The sequence below is a fragment of the Gallus gallus genome, chromosome 9 (assembly GCF_016699485.2).
Source record: "Gallus gallus isolate bGalGal1 chromosome 9, bGalGal1.mat.broiler.GRCg7b, whole genome shotgun sequence".
Classification (NCBI taxonomy): domain Eukaryota; kingdom Metazoa; phylum Chordata; class Aves; order Galliformes; family Phasianidae; genus Gallus; species Gallus gallus.
In genome coordinates, this window is record NC_052540.1 from 4,677,479 (window position 1) to 4,704,910 (window position 27,432).

The 27,432-nt window shown below is 42.5% G+C and overlaps 1 protein-coding gene across 11 annotated transcripts in view; it reads left to right on the forward strand.

The window, feature by feature from the left end:
* FARP2 (FERM, ARH/RhoGEF and pleckstrin domain protein 2) overlaps window positions 1–27,432 on the forward strand; it is a 59,054-nt gene that overhangs the window by 10,257 nt on the left and 21,365 nt on the right. For 9 of the 11 annotated variants that reach the window (XR_006930848.1, XM_015277082.4, XM_015277080.4 and 6 more), the window contains exons 3-13: window positions 7,614–7,718; window positions 8,442–8,484; window positions 10,932–11,010; window positions 12,134–12,231; window positions 14,058–14,172; window positions 19,492–19,639; window positions 20,299–20,394; window positions 21,613–21,776; window positions 21,923–21,991; window positions 23,509–23,566; window positions 23,922–24,168. Coding sequence is in view for 10 of the 11 variants with exons in the window: in XM_015277082.4 (XP_015132568.2) it covers window positions 7,614–7,718; window positions 8,442–8,484; window positions 10,932–11,010; window positions 12,134–12,231; window positions 14,058–14,172; window positions 19,492–19,639; window positions 20,299–20,394; window positions 21,613–21,776; window positions 21,923–21,991; window positions 23,509–23,566; window positions 23,922–24,168 (1,222 nt within the window). In the remaining variant the exon portion in view is untranslated. The remainder of the gene's footprint in view (window positions 1–7,613; window positions 7,719–8,441; window positions 8,485–10,931; window positions 11,011–12,133; window positions 12,232–14,057; window positions 14,173–19,491; window positions 19,640–20,298; window positions 20,395–21,612; window positions 21,777–21,922; window positions 21,992–23,508; window positions 23,567–23,921; window positions 24,169–27,432) is intronic. The other 2 variants (XM_040705876.2, XM_025153736.3) reach the window with 1 other exon arrangement.

Below are 27,432 nucleotides of genomic sequence, written 5' to 3' on the forward strand. Positions count from 1 at the left end.
GCAGATTCTGTTAAAAATAAATCAGAAATGGTAGGAAAAAAATCATCTTGTGGAAAAAAATCTTAATTTTGTGTTTTTTTAAAGTTATGCCAAATATGCTCCATAATAATGTAGCTTAAAATAGTTTAGAAATTCGCTTTTGATTTTGCAATTCCCACGTTGGAGTGAACTTGATTTGAATGCATGTAGAAATACTGTGGCAAAAATTCCTCTAGGAAAAGAAGCTGGACTGAAGGTGAAAATGTGCACCGTCTGAATTGGCAAAGAGGTAACAGAGTCCTTTTTAGAGTGGTGGTGGATCTCAACAGTTCAACTGCTTTGACAGCACATTTCAGCCTGTGAAAGGAGAGGAGTTTTCAAACTACCCCAGAAGGGAGCTAAGGCAGGTCCTGCTGTTACGCTGACGGAGGTGACTGTGTATTCTCCATGGAAAGCAGCATGCAGGCTGAGGTTGTTGTGACTTGGTTTTGCTAAGAAATCTGGGCGTGCACAGGTGCAGCACAGGACATCAGCCATCAGCGTGAGGTAGGAGTCCTTCTGCCGGAGGCTTGCTCCTAAAATCACACAGAGCCTGAGCTGGAAGCAAGACCACATGTGCTGGGCCTTGCTGCCTCAGCACAGATGGAACCCATGTGGTGGGTGGGAGCTGTGCCTCACTCTTCTGTTTCCACGTGTATAATTCCATACTTCGCATAGGGCGTGCTAATTTAAGTTTGCCATAGTTGCAGGTCAACAATAAACAGTGCTTAAAACAATCTGTGGGATGCTAAAGAAGAAAGATGGAGAGCAAACTATGTGTTTAACTTGTCCCTGTGGTAGCTAAGTGTCCGGATGTTGGAAGCAGCAGCTATTTTAGCCGTGGGGTGGGTGCATAGCAGCAGTGCTCCTGTGCAGTCAGCTCTGCATCAAGATGTGATCAGCTCACATCTGCCCAGATGTGAGCTGAGAGCACGAATGGAAGCTTCCCAAATACTGTTTGCTATGTAGTTGTGGGTGCTTGAACTTCTGGAAATGGGCTGATAAGATTAGTCCTATTGGTAGGAATCTCATCGTAATTATTTTGGTTACCTTGAATATGTTGATACCAGTAATGATTGGAAGCAGCTTTGTAAATCTTGTGTGTTCTGTTGGCTCCTGCAGCTACTGATCTAATTCTGGGACAAATCAGGATTGCTTTTGGTAAGTGACAGGTAGAAACAGCCATGGCGTGATGTGACAGAAGGAATGTTCAGAATGCTAAGTAGCATTGAAGGCACATAGGGCTGAGCACGTGGATTTAGAGAAATGATGCATCTCCCTTTAGCAGGTCTCCATGTCTGTGTATGGAGGCAGGGACCATTTCTGTACGAGTTATTTGTTCCAATCAAGATAGAGGAAACTTAAGAAGTAGTAAAAAAAAGATGACTGTCTTTACTTTTCCAACCTCTGTGTTAAAAACTAGATGTGGAGCTTTAATATCCCCACATTTTAGAGAGCTTTAGAGATTTAGAGAGCTGCTACTTAATGAATGGTATTCCTTGCCTCCTCGTTCTCTATAATAAATATGGTTTCTGCATAGTCTGTATTCATAAATGCCATTTTTGTTTACACATAACATTCATGATGTTTAGTATTAGGGAGCTTCTCAAGTGTTTTTGATATTTCAAGCTACGTTTGGACAGAGATCTAACAGGCTTTAGAAGGAACATAGATAAACAGAGCTCTACAATCACCGACTTGTTTGTATATTTCTGGTTAAGGAAGGAAATAACAAGTTCGGTGTAACTCCTGCATGTAATCATCGACGCCTGTTTTTCAATCTGCCAAAAAAGGAGAGATCACTTTTTCAGGCCACTGAAGTGCACCAAAAGGGGGGGAAAAAAAAACAACACTGCATTTAAATGAGGGAGTCTCGATTTAAATGGATTCCTCTAACTGTATGCTCTGCCCTGGCCCTTCGTCAGCAGCGGTGTAAGAGATAAACTGCTTCCTTCCATGCGTGTGCTGTTTACTGGAGGGTTTGGTCTCGGAACAGTCCCATGTCAGCTGCTGTTTGCTGCAGCTGGCAGCCAGTGGTTCCTGCAGCTCTGGCTTGCACAGAAGTTTCCATTCTGTACCTCTGTTTTATAACTCTCCGTTTTTCCCAACTCTTGGCCTTCGGACTGAAACTTTTCCAGCCTGACTGCTGCCAAATTGTATTTTGGTTTTGGAAAGCCTGAGCGAGGGCAGTTTGTCTGCTCTGGAAAATGAGAGGAGGACTTCTTTAACAAAAATAGTGTTGCTTTTTTTTCTGGAGGGGGGGGGTTGTTTTAATGTTAAGATATGTGGAGGCAGAAAGTTAAGATGTTCTAGAGGACAGATTTGGGAGGTAGCGAGGAAGAAGTGGTTTTGATAATACTGAACTGCAGTCTGCATAAATACATGCTGTGTGTGCCTCGTTTGTTGTGCTGTCTTGCTGAGCTAGGATGGTGCAGCAAAGGGAGGATCTTCCCCTGCAAACCAGTATGCAGCACCGACATGAAAGCAAGATCACTGTGTGTAATCCCGAGTTTAATGGGCATCCCCATATCCTGGTTGGAGATGGAGGAGAAACTGAACGTGTGCAGCAGTGAATTTATATATACATAAAACCATTCCGAACACCGTCTTTGCCAGGCACTGATGGTGAATTTTCCTGTTTTCTTTTGTTAGTGCTCTTGAATTTGCATTGCGTTGTCCCTCAATCTCTCACTAGCACAAACTGCACAGGCTGGGCTGGCTGCTCCTTCACACGTGTGGGCAGCTGAGGTCTGAGCAGCTCTTCTTTGTGGGGTAACCCCAGAGAATGCTGTTGCTCTGCTCAGCTCACCTGCCTCATCTTCCTGTTTCCCTGGGAAAGATGATCTGTTCTTTAGGCAGACAGTAATTTCAATGTAAATTCCAGAATCTCATAGCTCTTTGAGGGAGGAGGGGGGGGGAAACCTTTATGAAGACTGCAAAGCTTTAGCTGAAGCGCCTGCAGCCTGAATGCGTTATTCACCCTAAGTACAGGCATGGGTTGCTGCATGGAGTTGGGTTAGTGCCACCACCATCTGCAGCACTGCTGTCGGGGTACCACGCTCGCATGGCTTTAAGGAGTTGTGAGCTGAACATATGAGTTTATTTGAAGAAATCTATTCCACTGAACTGCTTTCTCATGAGGACTTCTTAAGAGTCTGTAGTTAAGTGAGGGCTGGGTTGCTGGGGGAAGCTTTTGCTAGCTGCCTGTTTCATTTTGTACAGTGTTTGGGGGTTTTTTAATATCTCTCTGTGTGTGGAATAATGTAGTAGTTCAGTAATACCATTAGTTGTCATCCTGGCAGCATATAAAGAGTAATTGAGGACTGTGGAATGGAAAGCATGCCGTGTTGTGAGCTTATATTGAAAATGGGCCCTTTCTGAGAGGCATTCATGCAGCTTCTTGCCCTGACGTCAAAGCGACAGTAATTAAGTAATTCCTTGGAAGGTTTTGCTTTCTGCTGCTTTCATGCAGGCTGAGCAATGATACGGAGCTGTCTGCCGTAGAGCTAAACTGGCATTTCTGTAAGCTTTGAAATTGCAAGAAGCGTCTCAGAGAGGATGGTTGGTTACATCACAGCATAAGAACTTGAAATAGGTAAACATAACAGGCAATTTGAGGAACTAAATAGCTATAAGGAGGTTTTTTTCCACTAGATTTGGGTTGGGATAAAGGGCTGTGTTCCATCTCAAGCTTTGTAACTCATGTCTATTTAAAGAAAATCTTTAAAAACGGAGCATGAAGGTTGCTTTGTACTGAGTTTTTTAACCTGTTGCTGTAAGTGACACCTACATTTAGAGTTGGTAAAAAGAATTAGGCAATAACTATAAAACTATAGTGAAATAATTTCACACTTCATATTTGGAGGGCACCTTTAGAACTTAATCAGTTGTAACAGTTTCCTCTTGCTCTATTATTCTATTGCCCAATCTCATTAATTTTTCATTCCCCCCCATCTTTCTCTTCCTTCTATGATATTCAAAGTGACTCTGAATAGTAGAATTCAGAGAATGAAAGGATAGAGCAGTCTCTTTATCACCTGGATTTGTGAGCATTGTGCAGAGCAGCAGAAGGCTGTCAGCACTGTGCTTCTGTGCTTTCTGAGATGATGGAATACTTATGCTAATATTTCATCTGTTTGGTTTTCTTAATTTCAGGGTGAGATCTCAATTACAGGTGATGATGAGGCAGGACAAGTATGTGTTTAATTCATTCTGTGCTTGGTTTACAGCTGCCCCGAGCCCTGGGGGCAGTGTTTAGGCTATCTGCATGAACTGAAGCTGACTGGGCTCTGGCCCATGAGGCCAGGGGCTGTAAACAGCAATGCAGTCCTGCCTCAAGACTCAAGTGCAGCACTAACAAGGCACGGTTAGGTCTCCTAAAGGAAGGAAGCTTTTTTGGTGAACTCAGGGCAGATTGCTTATGGAAACTAGGTAAAAATATTTCAGCCACAGTTCCCTTCCCAAATAGGCTGAGAGAATCAAAGAAGCAATGATTGGCACAGACTTCCAGTGGTCTCTTGATCTCCTGAGGGCTGTTGCCATCACTAGGTCAGGGTGGCCATGGCTTTGTCCAGCCAAGTCCTGAAAACCTCCACCGATGGCAATTTTGTGGGTTCTTTGTGTACCCTGTTTGTGTTGCCCATCTGGGTGTTGCCTGGCATGCAGCTTGAACCTATGAAAAGCAATTTGTGGCCATTGACCCTCGCTGTGACACTACTGCAAGGAGAGTTTGGCTCAGTCATCTCCATGACTACCCTTCAAATAGCTGTAGGCAGTTACTAGATCTGTCATCCCAACTTCCCAATTTCTTTACCTGAAGCATGTTCTTCCTAGCCTGATCATCTTAGTCAGCCTTCATCACTTGAACTGTACCTGTTCCAGGTTGTCTTAAGTGGAGTGCACCTTAGCAGTCAAATAAAAGAGCTGCCTCTGTGATATGTCTATGCTATGAACGCCCTTTCTAAGAACTGGAGTATGAAGCCAAGTGGGCCATCATGAGACACAAAGCTCATAGAGTCATGGAGGCATAAATCAGTTTAAAGATGGTGTGTGGAGAGACTGGGAGAAAGTACATTATGGTTTGATTGGGTTAATTTTAACAGCTGTATCTAAATAGCCATGGTTAGGACAATTTTCTTTCTCATAACAGCACAGTTTGGCTGCAGAGCTGTGTAACTGTCACCAAGCACTGTTCACAAGTTAGTGTGAGCTTACTAATCTTATCCAGGCAGTGCTTGGAATTAGGATTACATCTCATTTCACAAATGAGAAATCAGTGGTGTATTGTTGCAGCACATCTTCTGCTCAATGACTTGTGGAAATTAATGGGCCTACCTGCAAAGGGACATGCTGCCATGTCCCATCTTCAATAGATGGAAGTACACAAGGCTGGTTATGGTACTGACACGTCCTCAGCAAATGTTGCTGGCTAAAAAGAATTCCTTTATGAGCTCGATGATACCTGTGAATGGTAGGCATACAATAATAATAAAAAAGTATGCGTTTCTGTGCAAGATATTTTTTAAATTAAGAATTTAGTTTTCATCATATGTTTCTCCAGCAGCACGTGGATGCTGTGGCAGGCGGTCTGAGAAACGATGGGCCTGGAGACAGAAGAGCAAAAATGTTATTAGGGAAGATGATGTGGTTTACCTGTATCGTTGCTTTCTTCAGAACAAAACCCAAACATACCCATTATGTCTTCTGCAAGGAAAGATTTGACCTAATAAATTAAAAAAAATTAAATGGGCTGTGTTCTTAGAAAGAAAGTACCATTTTAGGTATCACGAGACTTGTCTGGAGAAAGAGGAGAGCGCTTCTCTGTGTTGTGTGCTTGGGAGATGACACAGCTGATACAGCTCCATATCCAGGAACGTTTCTGCTCACTTGCAGGTTTATGTGGGGGTTCAGCCTCAATGGATTGATCCAACAGGATGCCCAAAGCTTCCTCAAGGAATGGTGTTTGTGCTGTGTGAATTTGCCTGACTTGTGCTTCACACTTGTGGCTGCCTTAATGGGTAACCATAGCCCATGAGAGCAGGGATGAGGAAACGAGCTGCTTTCCTACTGTTTGCTGTCCTTTTGTTTCTTTCCTCCATTGTTATGGCATTGGATCCACCTGACTGTTCACGTTGGTCACATTACCAAAGCTGTTCCACGCTTGAAGTCCTGCAGAGTTATCATACTTTCTCACTGAAGCTTCTTTGAAATGATATGGAGGTATTTCACCAACTTGCACAGCCCTAAAATCATAGGCAGAGATTCTTTTTCTTGTAAGAAGCAATTGCTCTTGAGTTTTTGTGAGTCTCCTTAATACAAAACAATTTCCCTAACTTTTATGGTGTTTTTTTTAAACCCTCTCTACTTCAACCTACAGAGCCCGTGCTTTGATAGATATTTTCAGTTGCACGTTTTGTTGAATTATTACATTACTAACGTGTTACGGTGTTTGTCCCTTAAAAAAGATGTAATGTTCTGAGCTGAGAGAGTCCACTACAGAGCTGTTTGTGTCTGTTGCAATGGGAAAACCATGGTATCCTCTGGAGCTCTGGCTTTTCCAAATAAACGAGATCTGAGTGGTGTGAATGCCTAGGTGTGTTTTGCTGGCGCGTGTTAATGGAAACAAGGCAGAGAGGGGAAGTGATTTTTTCACAGTCTGTGCTGAGAGAAAGAAAGAGCGTGGTGAGTTTCCATTGTCAGTTTGGGAGGGTCTGTGCTATAGGATCATAGAACCCTTAGAGTTGGAAGAGACCTTTAAAGGTCCTTGTCCACCTCCCCTGCAGTGAGCAGAGGCACACACAGCTCCATCATGTTGCCCAGGGCCTGATCCAGCCTCGGTATCCAGTATGTGCCAGGCCAGCGCTGTGCTACTGGCTGTTAGGCCTCATCCCACCAGCACGTACATTTGGGATGAGTTCATGCTTTCCCTGCTTCCTGGCAGCTTCTGTGCGTTGCTGGAACGGGTAACGAGGGGTGTGAGAACTCTTTGAACTCTTGTCTGTACAATCTCTGTGCTCTGATGTGTGCCTTCACAAGCAGCACAGTCCTTGCAGCAACTGCTGCAGCCGTGTGGCAATAGATGGTGAGGTGCTGCCACGTTTGGGGTCTGAGATTTTTCCCCTTTTCTCCCACATTACCACAGTGCTGGTTTTGTGGCATTGTACCCAACCAAACAAAGGCAGCGGGGAGGGCTGCATTACAGATCTGGTGGCAGAGGCAGCCTCATACAGTGGTGTGGTTGAAGGAGGCGGTGTGGAGCTGAGCCCTGGTGTGGGGCTGGGGCAGTCACTGTGCCATGTGGCGATGCGGACCACAACCCCCAGCTACACAAACACTGCCAGTTTGAGGGCACTGCAAATAGCTTTCAAATAGGTGACCTCCAGGGGCCCTTCCAACTTCAGTCACTGCGGTCCTATGAAACTTGTCTGTTTTGAGCTATGTTTGCATATTGGGTATTTGCAAAGTTGAAGTAACAAAGGTGGTCAATGCTGATGTGAAAGATCTTTGAGATACGGCATCTTAGAAAACTTTAGAAAAGTATTTTATTTATTAAATCAGTTTATCTTAATCTTTTTCTTTTTTGCTTTCCTGTTTAGTCAAAATATTATGGGCAGGCATTATTGGCAGAAGTTTACAAGCACCTGAATTTAATTGAATCGGACTACTTCGGAATTGAGTTCCAGAACATCCAGTCGTATTGGGTACGTATAATTCCCCAACAAATTCATTACAGTAAAAAGGCTGCTGAAGGTTCCGGTCCTGCTGGAGTCTTCTGTAGGGTTGTCTGTGATTACTGCTCCTACCTTACTCATCAGAACAAGGACAGCCACTAAAGTAGAGGAGGGAGATCAGATTCTACTTGTTAAACCTCAAAAAGATGTAAAGCAATTATATAGTTGCTGGTGTCTCCACCTCCAGGCATGTGAATAAAATCCTCCATTCCTCTAAAAATCAGTAAGTCAAAGCGTAGTTGGTAGAGCGCTTACAGAGTCAGATTAAATGTGCAACTTTAGTGGTTTTATCTTTAGTTAATTCAGCCTTTGGTTAATTTCCCTGAACAATCATTATGGATCTCCCATTCGTTCTGATCTTCTGTAATTCTGTATTCTGGTTTCTCTCTGTTGTCATTCTGGCGTTGGTTTGGCAGTGGTCTCCTCAGCATTGATGTTCTGCTCTCTCTGAAGGGACCCTTCCTCCTCTGGCCAGATGAACTTCAGGCACAGATCAGGGATTTTTGTATTGATAAATGTCAATTTAGATAAGCACCTTATAAAGAACAAGAAGAAACGAAGAAATTAAGAAATTGCTACAGTGAGGGAAAAATGCATATGCATAACCTACTTAGTTTGAATTTCCTATTGACGTTTTCACATTGTATTCAGATATGAATGCCAGTTTGTCATTTTTTTTCCCTTCAATTTCAGATTTGGCTGGAACCTATGAAACCTGTTATTAAACAAGTACGGAGTAAGTAGTTTCAAAAAAGGAAGTTTTCCTTAATTTGCATTTACTTTATGTGGGCTGCTTTCATAATTACTACTTGATTTACTGGTTATGCTTCCCTGAAAATTGTATTTGGTGGCGGTGATAATGACTCCTGTTTGGGCATGCAAACCTGTTGTTTTTATTATGTAGTGTGTGGTGGGTGGAATGGAAAATTACTGAGCGTATGATTTTTCTCAGTGATAAATATCAAGATAGATTGGATCAGCTGGTGTAGAGCTTGTGAAACACAACAGTTGCTGTTTGTGAGCTCTTCTGAATTGTGTTGTCTTAAAATGGGAAGAGAGAGGAATATTTGAGCAAGGGGGGGTAATACCTGCAATCATGATCCTTTCTGAGGGCTGATTGCTTTTTAAAAGAACTGCAGAAGCTGCACTTGCCTTCTCCAGTGTTCTGACTTGTTCAGACCTGGTTGACATTCAGAGAATTTCAACAGGATGGATGTTCCCCTTTTCGTTCTTAACATTTCCTCTGGGGAACTGCTTCCTTGACAGAGCAGAGGTGGTGATATCACTGTGTGAGCAACTGCAGCTTCAGGGTCCCTGGCAGTGCAGTCGTGAAGTTTCAGAGAGTCACAGGAAGGCTGAGGTCGGAGGTGCCTCTGGGTCTACCACATCCCATTCCTGCTCCATCAGGGCCACCCAGAGTAGGGTGTCCTCTACTTCAGCCAAGGTCTGAATCTTAGACGTGCCTTCTAAAAATAATAATAATAAAAAAAAAATGAGATGATCAGGATTTCCATTCAGATCCATCATAGGTAATCACCTATTTGGGGATATAGAAAACTTTGCTTTGTATGACGTGGATTTTGTTTTTGCTTAGCTTCAGAAGGCATGTAGGCAGCCTTACCGTAGCCCAGTGAAGTGCTGTGGTTTGTGGTCTAACAGGAGCAGTGGTGTGTGTCTGTGCAGGTTTGTTTGTTGCACAAACATCTCCGTGGAGCCTATTTTTAATGCTGCAGTTACTGTGCCCCCAGTCAGACAACAAACCGTTCGAAATTAGAAGAGTGTTGCCGTGTGTTGATCTAAATTGATCTAAATTTTAATTGTTATGCATGTTTGTTTTCCCTGAGAAAAGCAATGTACAGGGAATGGGGTTTCACATCCGTGGCATTTGGTTGCAGCAGGGCTTTCCTTTGACGGCGAGTGTACATTCAGACATTTGACTTCCTGATAGGCATGCAGTACACAGATGAAATTTGGGTACCATCTCTGAGGACTGCCAGTTTGTATGGGGCTGCTATTAACCATTACCCCCAGGGTGCTTTGTTTTGGTGTTTGTTTTCTTCCTTTGTTTTCAGATTTGATTTCTTACAGTGAATTCTGCATCTTGATTGAGAATGGCCCAGTGCTTCCCTGCACTATGCTAAAAGTTCTCCTGTGTAGAATGAGGATTATTCTTAGGGGAAAGGCAAGAATAAAAACAAACAGTGGAGTTGTGATGCAGAAGTATTATAAAAGCACAGATGCAGTTCTGTCTTCGTTTATTGTCCTTTAACATAAGTCAGGTGCAAGAAGACAGTCAAAATTGCTCCTGCAACAGTACTTCCCTGTTGCTGGGTGTGATTGATGTGTCTGCCTGTTCTTAACTTTGTGGAGGTTTTCCAAAGCTTAGGAGCAATTTCAGAAAATCAAAGTAATTATTTTTCTTTCTTTTTTTAGTATGGTCCTTTAAAACTGTTTACTTTCCTCGTTTGGTGCATCTCAAGAATTACAAAATCCTGAAAATAAGGCATCTGTCTTTGCCAAATGTAGACTTGGTGTATCATCATAAGGTTTTATTTCCAGCCTCTAGATGCTGTACTCTAATGAGGGATTGGTGGGTTAGTATTTGTGCTCAGCAGAGCAGTGGTAGTTCTGAGGCTGAGAGCTGCTCTTCATCACAGCTCTGATGGTCTGAAAGTTCTCCCAGTAAAGAGACAGCATTTGGCAGGAAGCAAAATTTCTTGTTCCTCTGTTAGCAAAGGAAAAGATGGATCTGTGGAGGATTAGGTTGGACGTCTGGGGCATAGAAATCAGGTACCGAGACAGTGTTGCTTTGGGGTTAATGGGTCAGGACAGTCGCACAAGAGGTGATGGGTCCACACAGCATGTATGTCCTATCCTCGCATTCTGGGAACACCTCATGGGGTGACCTGCAGAGCTCTTCTGTGAAGTCAGGAAACTCCTTCATGGCTCTTCTGTTGCATGAAGTTACTTCACTACGTTCTGCACCCTGGGAGTATTACAGATAGAGTTTGAAAAGAAGCCTGGCTGTGTCTGTTTGACATGGATCATCTGTACCCCATAGACCCACTGTAGTGAGCTGAAGGTTGGCTAGACTCTGGTGGGCTGTATTTCTGTGCATGTTGGGAAACACAGTGCGCATGTGCTTACAAAGAACACTTGTGACATGACTAACTTTTCTGACAGGACCAAAGACTACAATGCTTCGTCTGGCTGTAAAGTTCTTCCCTCCAGACCCAGGCCAGCTGCAAGAGGAATATACAAGGTAAAGTATTTTGGAAGAACTTGGTTTGCGTTACCCACTGAAACAAAGGTGAAAATAGGAGGGTGTTGTATCTATTTCCAAACAAATCTTACACTGAAGATATTGAAACAGCACTTTTGGGTCACGTCACATTTTGAAAAGATGTGTTGGTAGATCGATGCTATTGGAAAAAATATTTTTCAAACCAGAAAATAGTGCAGGTAAGGGCTTGCCAACCATCACAGCATTGAAAGAGGCAGCATATGGAGGAAACTCCTGTATTTATAAACAGAACCTATATAAAATAATCAGGACATGTATTAATAAATGGTTTATCATTTAAATCCTCACTAAGTATTCTAGAACCTGCAAACATGTTTTACTGTTCACAGTTATCACCAGTTCAGATGTTTGTAATAACGAGATGTCACACGTTTACTGTACCTTCTAAGTAAAAAGGAAAGCACATTCTTTCCAACATTGTATTCCTAAAGACGTATTAATACTGGATTAGGTTACAAAGTCAGTCCTTATCACTGCGTTTTCAGTCCTGCCACGTTTCTCTTCTTCCCTTGTATTTTCTGCAGGCACTTTATGACTAATAATATTCCTTTAGCTACTGTATTGGAAAATACTTTGGAGAATTAATATTGTGTATAAGAAAAGTAAATTTAATTTCTTGCTGTCTTTGTAGACTGCTAATATCATAGTCCTGGAAAATGCAACCACTGAGTGAATGAAATAAGTCTTAGCAGAAATTATGTTTCCTAATGAGATGCCAGCATCAGTAATGCTCCCTCGTCTCTATTGCAGTAGATAAAATCACTTGAAGTCTTCCTCAAGGTTCTTTCCATCTAAAAAAATACAGCTGCTGTTACTTCACAGCTCAAGCTCGTTGAAGAGAGTAGTTTTCCATCTGCTTCTTCATTTCTCCATGTTCATTTACACTGATGAATTGTACTGTGCAAGTGGATTGCTTGTGTGCTTAGTTTTATTTGGCTGTCTGCAGTAGAAAGTCTTCTGTTTTATGTTAGTTTTGGAAAGAGGAAGAATTAGGGGGATGTTGATGCATATAAAATACTGTTTAGCTGTTTTTAAGTTCTCACAACCTGTTAAGATTGTTCTTCTTACTCTCACCTTTTAGGTATCTGTTTGCTTTGCAAATCAAAAGAGACCTGGCAGAGGAGCGACTAACCTGCAGTGACAACACGGCAGCTCTTCTCATCTCTCATCTCCTGCAGTGTTAGTATTGCCTCCATGGTGACCTGGTGGTGTTGCCATTGCATTAAACAGCATGCAGGAGTTCTTTGCATGTGTTCTGGTAGCCAGAAGCATTTTGTCTTGCAGTGTTTCTTTTCCATACAAGGTAGTAAACATGTTTGACCAGTGGGATTATAATCAGGGCTAGCTAGGTTCCCAGTGTTGTGAAGAACGTCTGGTATTTACGTATAAGATAACTTTGGCTTTGTGAAGATCATGAAAAGCCAAAACACCTGTGTGTTGCCTTCTTACTCTGGCTCTGCAAACCGGGTCACCAACACTCCTCAGCTCCCAGCCAGCTCACTGCTTCTTTATGTTAGTTTCTAAGTGTGCCCGTGGTTGGAAGGTGATAGAGACTGGGCTGAAGTTTGGGAAATAAAACTAGAAATGTGTGAGAACAAGTTTAACAAGTGGGTTGTCAGCAGCTTCCCCTCTTGGAGGGAGTGGAAATGGAAATTGGAAGCAATTGATTTGGGAGCTCTCTGTGCTTCTGCTTACTCAGCCAGTAAGCAGCTAAAGAGCTAAAAATGTGGCCTTGAAGTCAAGCGGGTTGAGAGACTGATTGGTTTCAAAAGCAGATGGGTTCAGCTTAGCCTGCCCTCTCAAGCAGCAGCCAAACCTGTCATGTGAGCTGCAGATATAGGGGTTTGTGCCTCCTTACTTACATGCAGCAAGAGCCTGGAAATGATGCCTCTTCACATGTGCAATACTAAAGAGTTGTTAGTTCGCTGCCTCTAATTAGATTATTATAACTATAATAATATTAGCTACAGTTACCTTACACAGAACGAGATCTGTCCTGTGTGTGCAGCCAGGGAGTTGTTGCACAATTAAAATTTGCTAACAATTTGTCACAGCTTTGCGTAAGCTTTGGGAACAATTCCAGGGCAGTGTGGAGCTGCTGAGCAAACCTCAGTGTCTGGCCTTACCCATCTTGCTTTTACTGCACTAGGAAAGTAGAAGTGAGAAAGAATGACTTGTCTTAACCTGAAATTATTTTACAAAAGTGCCTTTCAGTTTTTCTCATGTTGTTTTGTATGCTGGCTTGATTTTAAACAGGATATTGCTATGCTCTGTTGAAGAACATCTGTCTTGGATGAGATTATTAGTTTGTTTAGTCCACTCTCCTTTCTCTGACAGTAGTTGGTAGCAGATGCTGCAGGGAAGGCATGAGAAACAGAGTGAGCTTATGGTGATACTTCCGTTACTGCATCCATCCAATAATCTTTGCATGTGACCCTTCTAAGTCACGTTGGTTCCTTAACTCTTCATTTAGCTGCCCTTGAATTTTACTTCCTTGTATTTGTCAAATTATTTTTTCAATTGGCTTCTATTTTTGGTGTTCTTCCACGAAAATGAGCTTCACAGCTTAATTTTCTGGCTTGCATAGGAAAGGAGAAATAGGGTTTCATAATGTGTGTTTTTTTCATGCTATTTGTAACTTTACATACATCTGCTGTAGGTTCTGTGTGCGTTATGCTTTTCTCTTCCAAACCAAAGACTTCTGGTCTCGTGTTTTATCAAATAGAAACTGTTTTATACATTTGATACACACTTCATCTGTAAATCTCTTCTTAAATGTACAGCATCATCTCTGAAAAGTGTGGATTTGTGCTGCTGTAACCCCCAGGAAATCTGCTTGGGGTAAATGTGAATGTGTTGTGAAGTGAATTTGGGTACAAAGCATAATGCACACCTTTCAAACAGTGAAAGGAAAATACTCCTTGGGGTCCCCCCCAGTTCCTTACCATGCATTTTCTGTCCATTGCTTCTTTTTATTCTAACACTTTTTTTTTTTCCTGTAATAGCTGAAATTGGGGATTTTGATGAATCAGAGGATCGAGAACACCTTAAAGTAAATCGATATTTGCCAAACCAGGAAAGAATCCAAGGGAAGATCCTGGAGTTCCACAGGAAACACGTGTAAGTGAGGGTGATGGTGCCCCACTGATGGGAGCTGGGGTTGGGGAGCAGGCAGGCTGGCTCCATGGAGGGGAGTGCACTGTGTGGTGGGATGGTGCCAGGCTGTATGTGCTGTACACCTGCTATGTATGCTGAGAAGGATTGAATTTATCAACAGTTACTATTGAGGCTTTTTAATTAGGAGTTTTAACACAGTTGAATGTCCGTTTTACCTGTGAATATTAGCAGCGCAGCTATTTAAACTCTGAGAACAAGGCAGTTTGTCTGTGAGCAATCTGCAGGTTTGTGTGTGCTGACTTTCTGTATATACATGTGGCTTGAATTAAACACTGGTGGCAAAAGGAAAACACAATGAGAACCTTGTTTAAATGTCTGCACTTCTCCAAATGCAGTGGACTGTAGTAGTATAGCAGGCACTTATAAGAGCACAGGAGGCAATAATAATGAATGTTTTTTGTAATACTGGTTAAATGTGTATTAATTCTATTATGGCAATTGAGAGAGTGTGAGAAACAGAAGAGGACAAAGTTGTTGAGCAGTAGTTTTTCTCATGTAATATTCCAGTGTACATTTAATAATGCAGCAAAGAAACCTATCGTGAGCTTGTAATAATGGCTTGAAGCAAAATCATTCTCCACAATTTCAGGTTTGCAAAGTTTGAGTTCAACGTGTCGTCAAATCCATGGGTCTTGCTTTTGTGTCAGTAGGAATAAATCACACTGTACTCACTTCAGGGTAAAGAAGAGAGCTGAGAGTTAGAAGGAGAGAAATAACTTTCATCAGAACAGTAAATGCTTCCCTGGTTCATGTATTTTTGAAATAATGAGAAATAGAGACCGAGGAGCTGTGCACCACAGATATGGAACTACTTGGAATACAGAGCCAAGGGCTCATAATGCTATTAACCTTAAGCTTTTATTTTTTCAGGAAGCTCCTTTTAATAATTCCATGCTCTAAGGAACATCATACTCTTGCCTAAAAGAAAGAAGTCAGAGGAAAGTTAGTGGGCAAAGATTCTGTGCTTCATAGGTTTACTTGTCATTAGTTTAATGATAATTGCATCCAACGTAACTATTTCAACAGCATGGTTACAATCTCATTTAAAGCACTTATCAGTGCTACCTGTGCAGAGTGAAGGTGTTTCACGTCTCCTTGCTTCTTTGGAAAATTTCTGTTACACAGATGTAATTTTGGAAGCGCTGCAACCCTAAAAATAGCTGGGACTTCCTTACACGTCTCTCCTCTCTGTCCTTACCCAGGGAGGACTGGGCACCCTTTTCCATGTTTAGTAAGAGTGGTGAAGGTCCTGCATTTCCTCAGTGTTTGCACACTATTTTCCACGTTTCTATTACAAGGAGCAAGTGGAAGCACGGACCCTGTCTGTCTCCTTCCTGCCGACACAGAGTGCTGCTAAATGAGCAAACTGTTTCTCTTCTCTCTTACCATACTTTTGCTTCATAGCTTGATTTTTTGGGTTTTCCTTTTCTATTTCCTTCCTTTCACCTCTTTACCCCCCTCCCTGTCTTTAACAGACCGCTCTTTCCTTTGGCTGACAGCGCAACCTCCAAAAAGGGAACCCATTGCTGAGGGGATGGCTCCTCTCCAGCTCACTGCTGCATCATCCATTCTCTTTCTGACCCCGTGCTCTGCAGCCCTCGCTTTGCTTTAACCACTCTCACTGGTGTAGCAGCGTGCTGTCCCTTTCTGTGCAGCACCAAGCAGGGCATGTCGGTCTGCCTTTCTCAGCCTGGGGTGGCAGCAGGATTCCTTCTGGCGCTGCACGTGAGTTGCTGGGCAGGAGCACGCGTGGCCCTCAGGGCTGTTTCATCTCAGGTGTCTCTTTGCGTTAGAAGGCTGTGCTTGGCTGTTGTGTGGCTTCACCTGAGCTATTAGAGCTGGTAGAAGAGGGGGAAAGCGGAATCCGTGTATCCCTTCCGTATCAGAACAGGAGCGAATCCATTGAGAAAGCTGTATTCAGAAGGATGAGGCTGCAAGCTTATTTTCTATTAAACATGCCCGTTTTCTTCCTTCTACAAACATACTCACAAATATAGAAACACGGGTTTTATATTTAACTTTGCAAATGCGGGAACAGTAAATAAGAGGAGCTGTATTTTTGGAGCAGCAGGTTGGTTATTTGTTTCAGCGAGAGCCTGGGTTAACAACTCGAGCTGTTTGCTTCCTTGGTAGGTTTGTATTTCGAAGCTGCTGTTGTGCAGTTACATCTGAGTGCCCCAAGCACTCTGAACGCGATGCTTTCTGCCTCCCTGCAAGTAATGCAAGTTGGAGTACTTGCTGTGAGGGGCTGTAGATCAGAAGTAAACATTACCTTGGATGCCTGAAGAAGAGCTTTGACTCTGTTTTGCTTGGTGGATTTGTTTAGCATAATTTGTGTGCCTTCAAACGACTCGTGGCTTTCTTGTGTGTGTATATATTTGTGTAAGTCAGGAAAGAAGCTGAAGAGTTGTTGTGTTTATACCTATCTCCATTTACTCTTATCCCTCAGATGCTTTCACAACTTGCTAGGCTTAGTTGTCCAGCATTAAAATGTTGGATGCCTCGTATAATGTTTATAAATAAGGTAAAAAAAACAGTATTTTTAGATTGCTGCGTAGTCTAACAGTGTGTAAAACTACAGCATCTTGGCTGCATGTGCTTTGAAATGCTGCGTTACTGCTTTTACAAGCTGTGCTCATTGCAGAGCTTTTAGCAGCGTGCGATTTGAAGCCAGTGCCCCAATTGCCACGTGAATATTGTAACACTGCACAAATATCTGTCTAGATGAAGGTATGTAAGCAGCCTCTACCTCAACACATACTGTGCTGACAGCAGTTTTTGCAGGAAAACACTTGCGAAAGATAGCCTGTTGTCCATTGACCTGGGGAAGAGTAAGTAGATTTATCTGCTTAATGGATGAACAAAATTAGACCAGATTGTTTTCGGGCTGGTCTGTGCAGCTTAGTCTACAGCAAACATCTGAGGGTAATTACTCTGAAACTGCATCTCATTTGTAAATGTTTGTTGTGCAGCGTGAGCTGCTTGGCATCGCTCCTGGCTTTCCCTGCTGCAGCCTCTTCCTTCTTTGGTAGGTGTGAGCAGGTTTTGTCTATGAGGACACTCGTAACAAATTTCCTTATTGTTCCTGAGCTGCAGCGGGCTTCTGGCTGTATCTGGGGGGGGTCAGAACACAGAATGCTGCTGGTTCTGCACCAGTTACACTGCACTGCTCATGGAGAATCTGTCAGAAAATGCTTTCACTACTTCTGGTCGCTGTTTCGTCCTATTTTATGTTTGCTTTCCCCTCCAGCAGCAGTTCCCAACCTCCGGCAACCTTAGCATCCTCTCTAAAGACAAAGCACCGCATTCATTCTTAATGCAGCTCTATTGAGAAGAATTATACCAGGAATTAGTGTGGGTGGCAGCTACACACAGTGCTCTTAGAGTGTAACTCAAGGAGCTGTGGCCAAAATTAATATTTATGATCTGACTTTTTCGTCCTGTATGTGTTTAATAAACAGAAACCGTGGTACTGCAACTATTTTGACACAATTAAGGAATCTGTGGAAGAAATGCTAGCGATGCTTAAAGCTGCAATAAAAATGCTTATCCCAGCATTGCTCGTTTTAGTCAGGGAAAGGGGAATCTGCTTTAGCAGTCCGAGTTCCCAGGCATAACTAACATCTGTGATGGTAACACTGCTGGAGGTGCAGCTCCAGTACTCTTCGTGCAGCTTGGCTGGCATTTCTTTTTCCATTTGAGATCAGATTTTTATTGCCTCTGTGCTTCACAGTTCTTTACAATTGCTTTCTACTTACACTGCCCTATTATACTGACATTGCAATAAGGCTGGAATTTGCAAAGTCAGGAATCTTTGCTTTCTCCGGTTGGGAATAAAAGTAAGAATTCCTCATTCCTGGTTTGTTGCATTTCAATGTAGTAGCTGCTCGCTGCAGTATTCTCCATTTGTATTTAAGGGAAATGCACATAGAATGAGAATTGTGAACTTAAAACATGGCTGGAGGTGGGCAGGAGAAGAATGCCCAGAAAGGCAAGCCAGGAGAACTGATGCAGCGCTGATGGCGCTGGCACCGCATCGCACACCAAAATAGATCCTGTGATAAACAGCTTCTCCTCTGCTGAGTGAACTGGAACGCGTTTATGGAGGGAAGGCAGTTCCTTGGAAACGGAGCTTCTAACATCTGTGTGTGACTGTGTGTGTGTGCAGAAATCTCAGCTGGTTTCAGCGCTCGTTGGCCCTAAACAGAGAGCACTTTTCTCTCCCGTGTCCCCATCACGCCCATCCTGGCCAAATGGCAGGCAGCAGCAGTGCTTCCAGTGGTGCAGCACTGCCCCATGGCTCATGCAGCTCTTGCTTGGAAGCAAGGTAGCACTTATTTCTTGTGGCTTTCAGCAGGGAGGTGCCCGTAGGCTGGCAGTGCCCAGGCAGCTGCCCACGTCTGTGCTGCTGGTGCTGGAGGAGGATTCGGCTTCCCACCGGCTCCTGCCTCAGCAAGCAGGAACAGGCAGTGTTAATCCACTGAACTCTCCCCCTCGTGGTGAAAAACAGGGAGGGAAGAAAGGGCAGGCCTCTGCTTCAGGGAAATAAAGTGCTGGCTGTTCAACTTAGGGAGAGCCAAACACCACGTACGTGAGTGGTGTCTCAGTACCGCTTGCTTGGACCTTGTGCGTACTCAAGCAGGAGGTGCTCCATTTGGGCACATCCCTCTCATGGTTTCAATGTTATTCCAACAGCAGGTGATGCTTCAAAAACAATTTTTACAATCCTCCTTCTGATTCTTTGGCAAGAAGGAAGCTGAACAGCCAAAGTCAGTGCTGGTCTAATAGTTGTGCAGTCCTGAGATCCAACCTGGAGCTCTTGCAGTGTTTGCTTTGTTTCCATCATGCTGCTCACAGAAGTCTTTCAGCTCTCACTTGTGTCAGGTTAATATTAACGTGTATACTAGGAAGCAGAGTAAAGGACACTGCAGATTAAATGCTGGTTTGTTGAACTCTATTGTTCCTAAGTTGGAAAAGCTGAAGCTGTGCTGGTTAATGTTTGTTTCGGTGCCTCTGTCTCTGGGATGGATTTTAGGCTGGTCGCCTGCTATTGAATGTTTCTCCTATTATACAGAAGTATAATACTTATATATAAGTACATAAGTATATTTATATACTTATATACTCAGTATAATGCTTAACTTGAAGTGAACCTGCCAAACTCAATTAGATAGAAAACTCCTTTTTAGTGCCGGAGTTACACATCAGCAGCGTTGTGCAATGCAATTGATCTTAAAAGTTTCTTTTTCTTCCTTATGACAGGGGTCAAACTCCTGCCGAATCAGACTTCCAAGTGCTTGAGATTGCTCGGAAGCTGGAGATGTATGGCATCAGATTTCACCTTGCATCTGACCGCGAGGGCACAAAAATTAACCTCGCTGTTTCACACATGGGTGTGCTGGTATTCCAGGTAAGGTGGGCAAAGCCTACCACGTATGGCCATCTGTTTCTCCATGAGTTTGTCTTGGGAGTAAGCCTTATTTTAATTTCAGGTGTGTCTGATGGTAAAAATCTAGGATGTATTTTATGGTCAATGGAGTATCATTTAGGCCCACAGATCACTGGGTAGTGCAGTTTGCCCTTGGAGGTGGAGATGGAAGAGCATGAAAATCACAAAACTGACAGTGACGCCAAATTAAAGTGTTTGATGTCATCTATTTGAAAGTTACTTACATATGTATTCAATAATAACCATCAGTCTATTCCATACAGCCCTACAACAGTTCTGTAATCCTGGTGTTTGGGTTCATTCTCCCTTGCTTTAACATCACACTGCATTTTTGCTAGGATAATGTTGATCTTGACACATAGAAGTATATAGGAAATAGTTTTTACATCCCAGTTCTCTAGGTTTCCCTTCAGTTTTCTGCTGTCAGAGACACACAGACATCATACAATTTGGAGTAGGCCTTTGTGTTAGAAGATACAATTTCCTAAGGTAATGTTGTTAGCAGAACTAAGAATTGAGCAGAATGGGTTGGGTGCACGTTCATGTATCTGTATGCCTGCAGAAGAATTTGCTTTACTGTTCTTCTGAAACTTTGCAAACTTTTTATCATTGTAATTCAGGGTAATACGAAAATCAATACCTTTAACTGGTCCAAGGTCCGTAAGCTAAGCTTCAAGAGGAAGAGATTCCTTATTAAACTCCATCCAGAGGTCTGTGTAAGTTTTGCCACAATAACTACCTTGTCAATGTTGGAAAAATTGCATGTATTTGTATGTATGTATATACTTATATGTACCCTTTTATCATGAACAATTCTTGAGGTTGTAACTTTATAAGACATTGTCAGAGAAATAGGCTTATCTACACCATTCAAGTAAAAATCTTTCTCACCCCATGCCTGTCACCATAGATTTCAGCTGCATGTATCTCTGACAGAGGCATGGGCATGTGTAAATACTGCAGGAAAAGAAATGAAGGATCTGGTGTTTCAGTGTGGCTTTTTTTTTTTTTTACAGTGAAAAAGTTACGTTTCCCATTTCTCTCAGATATAAATGGGTATTAAGAGTCATTCAAGCTCTCTGATCCACTGTAGTCCAAGATGAGCTGAGATAACTTAAGCATTGAAATAGCAAATCTTTGTTGTTCAGATAAAGGCACAGTAGGGAGTGCTTTTGCTGTAGCTCCTTAAGAGAACATTACAGTACACTGCTAATACAGAAGGTGATTGCTTTATGTGGCACTTTTATCCAGGAATTTGTTGAATATGTGCTGCTTAAATGAAAACTGCAGTACAGAGTCCCTTGATTCCATAATAAAGTAATCTTATGCATTTCAGGAAGCATTAAATGGCTGAGGTTACAGTGTTGGAGCTTAGTTTTAAGAGCCATATGAAAACAAAGTTGGACGTAATACAGTGATGTATATCTCAGAAACCTGAAACAGGGCACACTGACAGCACGTGCAGTCGTGTGTCTCACAATGAGACCCTCAGAAATGCAATGTGGTAACTGCATTCTGACACACACACACAGCATTTTCCAGCCTGTTCTGAATGACAGGAAGTGGAAAAAGCATCAGAGCTTTTAAGAAAAAAGTATTGTTAAAATCACTGCTATTTCACTTAAACATTTTTATTTCTAAATCCTAATAATGCTCATTTTCTGTTAATGTGGAATGTATCCAGTATGTTTGTACAGCCTTAGTCAAGCATGTTTTAAGCATTTTTGCATTTTCTACGTAAGAAATAGTTTTAAAGTAATTGAATGATTTAAACTGCATGCAAAATGATGTTCATAGCTTTCACGTATGTGAGAAATGACTCAGCAGAATGCTGCATCTCACTGCCTTTTGAGCCTTTTTGCTGAGATCTGTCCTTTCCTTTTCTCTCCCATTGCCATCTTATGTTCTACTTAGCTCTTGTGTTTTGTTCCCAGGGCCCATACCAAGATACACTGGAGTTCCTTTTGGGAAGTAGGGATGAATGTAAAAACTTCTGGAAAATCTGTGTTGAATACCATACGTTTTTTAGGCTCTTTGATCAGCCAAAGCCAAAGGCTAAAGCGGTCTTCTTCAGCAGGGGGTCATCATTCAGATACAGGTATGAAGGAACATCATGCACTTATTAAAGCTGAATTGCTTATATCTTAGGAAATGAACTCAGAAGGGAAAACTATTCTCAAGTAACTTCCTTTGTAATTCTTATCTACTGCTTTTCATAACTTGTATACGTTTGTGGATTCACAGTGGACGAACACAGAAGCAGCTTGTGGATTACATTAAAGACAGTGGGGTGAAGAAAACTCCGTATGAAAGGTAAATACAAATTATTTTTGGTCGAGACTTTCACAGCATTCTTTCTTCCTAAATTAGAACTGTTTGTAAGAGATTCTTGGAGGCATTTTCCTTGGCTGTCTTTTTAGTTACTAAGGTCTACTTCGCATTTAAAGTAGCTGGACTAATTATTTTTTTCTAGCTTGTGGTTTCACGGTGATGTAAAGAAGCTCACGAAAGTTTCAGTGTTGCATTTTGATATCAGTGGACAGCGTGCAGCTTGGCCATCCACAAGTTCAGCGTACTTTGGAGGTGCATCAGAGTTAGTGGGACGTGTACATATGTCATTGTGATCCTGTGTTTTGTACAAGGGGCAGTGGTAACCAAGAGCCCTGTTCTCATCCATTCTTCTTGAAGCTGGTTTATTCTAATGCATTGCAAGATTTTACTTTCACAACCTGGTGGGTGACGTATGCCTGTTGCATACCCATCTCCTTTGTCCTAGTACTTGGGTAATCACAAGGTGAGGTGGTTCAGCTTGCTAACTGGGCAGTGACAGAGGTTTGCATGTTGTTTTACAATATGGTAACTGCTAGAGTCCCGACAGTCCAAAAATAAGGCTGGGAGCAGTGCCACAGGGATAGCAGTCTCCTTTTGTGGCAGTATAGAGCTGCACATGTGTAGTCCTCATTGCTTTGTTGTCACTACTTTGCAGTATTAGAACTACAGTGACTTGATAAAAGGATATTGAAGCAAGATGAGGCATCAAATTCAAGTTAAAATCCAAAAGCGTTGCCTAAGTTCACAGTTTGTGAACGTAATTCCAATCATGTTTTTAATTTCAGGACACCATACAGCTTGCATCTACGGGCAATACTTAGGTCATTCCTCTTGTGCAGGAGTCATGGTCTGAGGACAAACTAAATATGAACACCACTGATGTTTACTGACACCTGATGTAGGATGTGATGCATAGCAATGTAATTTTAAATAACATTCATTTATTAACACACTTAGCATTTTGACTTTCTGTATAGTACTGTACAGACAGGAAATGAAGCGTGGAGAATACTCTTGCCTAAAATTACACAATTAGCCTGTGATACAGCACGATGGAATTTGAGATCTTCAAGCCTGAAACTGTGACCTTGAATATTCTTTTTCAAACATAAAGAATGTGCATTTTAATTATTAAATGGTCTCACTTAAACTTGAGTGTGAAACCCATATACAGCTGGGTGCCTCTTCACAGTCACGTATCTGAAAGTTTACAGGATTTTAATAGGAATTTCAGAAGGCTTTCTGTAATCTGCTATTCATGAATATTTTTAGTGTCTTGGGGTACAGCTGAACACCTTTCCTGTGTGACAACATAACTTGTGTTAGGTTGATGGATGAACCTGGTGATCCAACCTAAGCGATTGAACTAGTTGTTAAAAGGTAATACTAAAATGCATCCTGAGACTTTTTATTGGCTCTTAGAATGAAAACAGCTGAACAGGGAAGGGAGAAGGTTGGCTCTTGTCTTGGATACTCACAGGATGCTCTCTCTTCTGCAGGAGGCACAGCAAAGTCAGAGTGTCCACTCACACTTCGAACACAGACGTGCCAAAACAGGTTAGTTCTGTGTGACTCCAGGCAGTCCAGTCAGTGAAGCTGACAGCCAGCTTTCCGAGATGACTGCCTAAGAATATGGTAGAATGAACTCTCAGTCTGGAGTCAGCTTTGCAGTCTAATCTTTGTTCCTGATGCATAGTTCGTGGGGCTTTTTTGCAAGGAGTAACAGCTTTGATAGTTGTAGCTAATGGAGTCTAAAGCGAGTAATTTCCTGTTCGGAGTTCTGTTTGTCTGAGATGTGATAGTTCCTAGTGTGTTACTGTTTGAGAGCATCGAACTGCTCAGTTATATCTTACTGCTTTTTGTGGAAGAGTTCATCCTGTTACCCGTTGTGTTTTCACTTTCCTTCTCTCAGAGCGTCGCGTTCCCTGAGGGCTTGAGGACCCCGGGCTCTCCTGCCGCAGCGACTGTCCCCCTCCACTCCGTTCATTCCTCAGCTGCTTCTACCATCCTGCCCATCTTTGCAGAACCCAGCCCTTCCTCCTTGGACCCCCGAGCACCGTACACGAGGATTCCAGACAAAAACACCACAATGCCCGCAGAAGAAACGGGGAGGAAACTGGTGCAGCAGCCTGGATCTCCCATGTTCCAGTCATTCCAAGGTGTTGGGTTTGGTAGTGTTGCAGGAAACTGTAACCCTGCTTGTCCTGTTGTTGAGAGTGGTTGTGGTTTGGATTTAGATGTAGAGAAGAGTAACAAGGAGAATAGGGCTGCTCTTTGTAAAAATGACAATGATGAGGATGACTTTACCACAGGTGTTTTTGTTGCTGAAAAAGAGCATCAGCACTGCAGTAGGGGTGCCCCTCTGTTCACACTGACCAATTCACAGTTACAGGTGTCAGAAGAGTTTATTGATGATGACCCTGCAGAAATATCCTTTTTTGCAGGGGGCTCTGAGGCATTTTCTTATGTGTACAGCGGTTTAGATTTAAAGGGCTCTGATTTTTCTAAGCGTGCATCAGAGTCTCCGGGCTTAACGAAGGATGCCCTTCAACAAAATGCAGTCTCTCCTCAGTCAAGCCCTGACAGGTACTCAACAGAAGCGGTAGATATGAATATGGAAGACGACTTTGAATTTGAAGAAGGGAGCGACTTCAATGGCAACGAGAGACCATCCAACACCTCGGAGCTGTTTGAGGTTAAGGCACAAGCGAGCCGAATGCAGAGCCTCCTGAGCCCTTCTGAAACCAGCTCACTCATCAACAACCGATCTGAGAGCAGCTCCCTCAACAATCTGCCCCTCAACGGTACGTCCTCCCTGCACACATACAGCTCTGCTAACCACTCAGAGGCGAGCTCTATGGTGAACTTCCCAGCCTACTCAGTGCGCTCCGAGTCCAGCTCAGCCTTTCAGTTCACTGACATCATTGACCAGCTGGAGCAGCTGAGCTACCCTCCTACCACCACAGAAGACTCCAGCAGCACAGATACAGACTCCTGGGACTCTGAAACCGCTGCACCGCTGGATGCAAACCTTTTCTTCAGTAATCCTTTTACTCAAGCAACCGGTGAGAGCTTCACTTGTGACTTTCAGAATAACTTAAAAAATCTCACTCAAGAAGACTGGACAGAGAAGACTCACGTCAGTCATTGATTCCTGATTTTGGTGGTGGATTCTTCTCAGCTGTTCAGGCTTAGAAGTCAGAAAGCTGTGATGTCAGGCACTTCAAACAAGAAAACTCGAATCCATTGGCTGAATTTTAAATCGCGTATCACAGCTGATCACTTTTCTTCCTGTCTCTCTTCAGTTCCCTTAAAGCACTCTAACTTCAGTTCTGCATTTTGTACAACACGCTGCATCCAGAATATGTCATAATGGTCTACAGTGTTTGCAAAACACCGCAGTTAGGGAAAAAACCACTGATTTCAGAGAAGTTAAGAACCATCAGTTTGCAAATTACAGTATATCAAAGGATTTTTTTTGGCTATGAACGTGTCTGTAAGAGTGACATAATATGCTGTCCCTGATTACAACAGTCATTTTTGCAGGCAGAGTTCTTGGTGTTTTGTGTTGCTTTTTTTTCCCCCACAACCAAAAAAAGAGACAATCTTCAAGTTAGCTATGAAGGATGATTTTTAAGATACAGAACTATGCAATGTGATCAAGTGAATATGGCAAAGCTTCTTGTGAAGACAATCATATTTTCTGGCCATAAAGTGCCTTCAGCAGTCCAGCAACAAGCAAGCACCCTTCTGCTTTGTAGTAGTTTGGAGATGCATTCATAGACTATGAGAGCACTTAGTTTGCATTGCATTTTTGTCTCATCTTTTCTTTATTGTGCTACATTGAAGTACTTAGAAATTATCTCATGAGAATCTACTTGATTTAGGGAAGACAGGTGGAGGTAAATCTGGTGAAAGCTTTAATTTTTCTTTAAAATATGGCCTTTGTTATTAAAGGAAAAGGAATAGTACGGTACGAGGGCAAGCAGTGCCTCAAAATAGGCAGCTTACAGTGATAAGTGTAATTTCATACTCACTATCACTCAGACTGATTTTCTTAGCTTTGGTCTCGATATGTTGTCAGAAGACCTTCATTCCTTAGTCAAGCATAAAAACAAATACCATTGTTTCACAAAATGCTGTTAACTGAAAGTTCAAGGGAATTCCTCTCCATAGTAAAACACGAGGAAGTAAAACATCCTTTGATCACCTGTTCCTTATAGTTCAGTATTTAGCGAGGCAGGACTATTTTCTGTGGCACTTACAAGTATTGTGGGAGTTGTGTTTGAATGGTGTCGCTGTTGTTTCATTACAATCTGGTTGCCTTTGCCAGTGGCACAGGAAAACAAAGCACATTTAGAACACAGTGCTAGCTTGGACTTAGAGGAATGTGCAGCTGTGTCATTGGTCTTTTTTTTTTAAATACAAGTTTAGTTTTGTTTTTCTACTGAATGTGTATTCTAGCTCTTTGTTTGACTTGATTCATACCTGTGGAGATAATCTCATGGATGTGACATTTGTAAATAGGCACTTGGAAGAGGTCTTCAGCTGTGTCGCAAATGGTACCCTTAAGTGTGTTTCAGGCTGTTTGTCTGGTTTCCATCCCACAGTGATGTTATGTAACTTGAAAAACAGAAAAAAGTCTTCTATCTACTGACTTTCCTACAGGTAGTAGAGTCAGGGACAAATATCAGTGTAAGATTTAAGAAGTGGCCTTTAATTTCCTTCATCTTTAAGAAAAAAAAATCAAGATGGGGCTATCTGCGTACAACCACGTCTGCCTCTGCTTTATGATTGGTGCCTGAACCACGAGCATTCTCTCTGAATATGTTGCAATTGCTCAATATGGGAATAAGTCCCACTACATTCCCTAGCATTTCAAAAGCTCCTGAGATCTTCAGAAGAGAAAAGCTTGTTGGTGTGTCTCCAACAAACGTACTGGGTAATCATGAGAGAAGGCTTGCTAAGAACGTTTTCTTGCAGAGCACTTGGTCCTAAAAGCTGTCTTTGGTGCTTCTCCTTATACTTTGCAACTATGCAGATGTTCTGTTGGCAGTTGGCAATTTTAAATCTCAGGGATATGTATTTTTTTTAAGTAGTAGGAAGAGCCTTAATGTGATGCCCATTTTGTTTCCTAAAGGAGCTGGAGATCTGAGTCCTTTAGCTTAGAGCAAGGTGCGTGGAACCACGGGAGAGGATGGGCTTTGGGTAAGGAGTGTGGGAAGGAGTGCCTTGACCCAGGTACAGAACTGATCAGAATAGGGTTTTAGTTAAGCTATCGCCAAGAATGCTGACCTTTCCCATCTTCTGGCTCTGCTTTATATCTGAACTGGGGATGCTCACATAGAGACAGCACTGGTGAACACTTAAAAATCAGTATCCTTTGCTAGGACTGCACGCTGTGGTGTACTTGCAATCTGTCT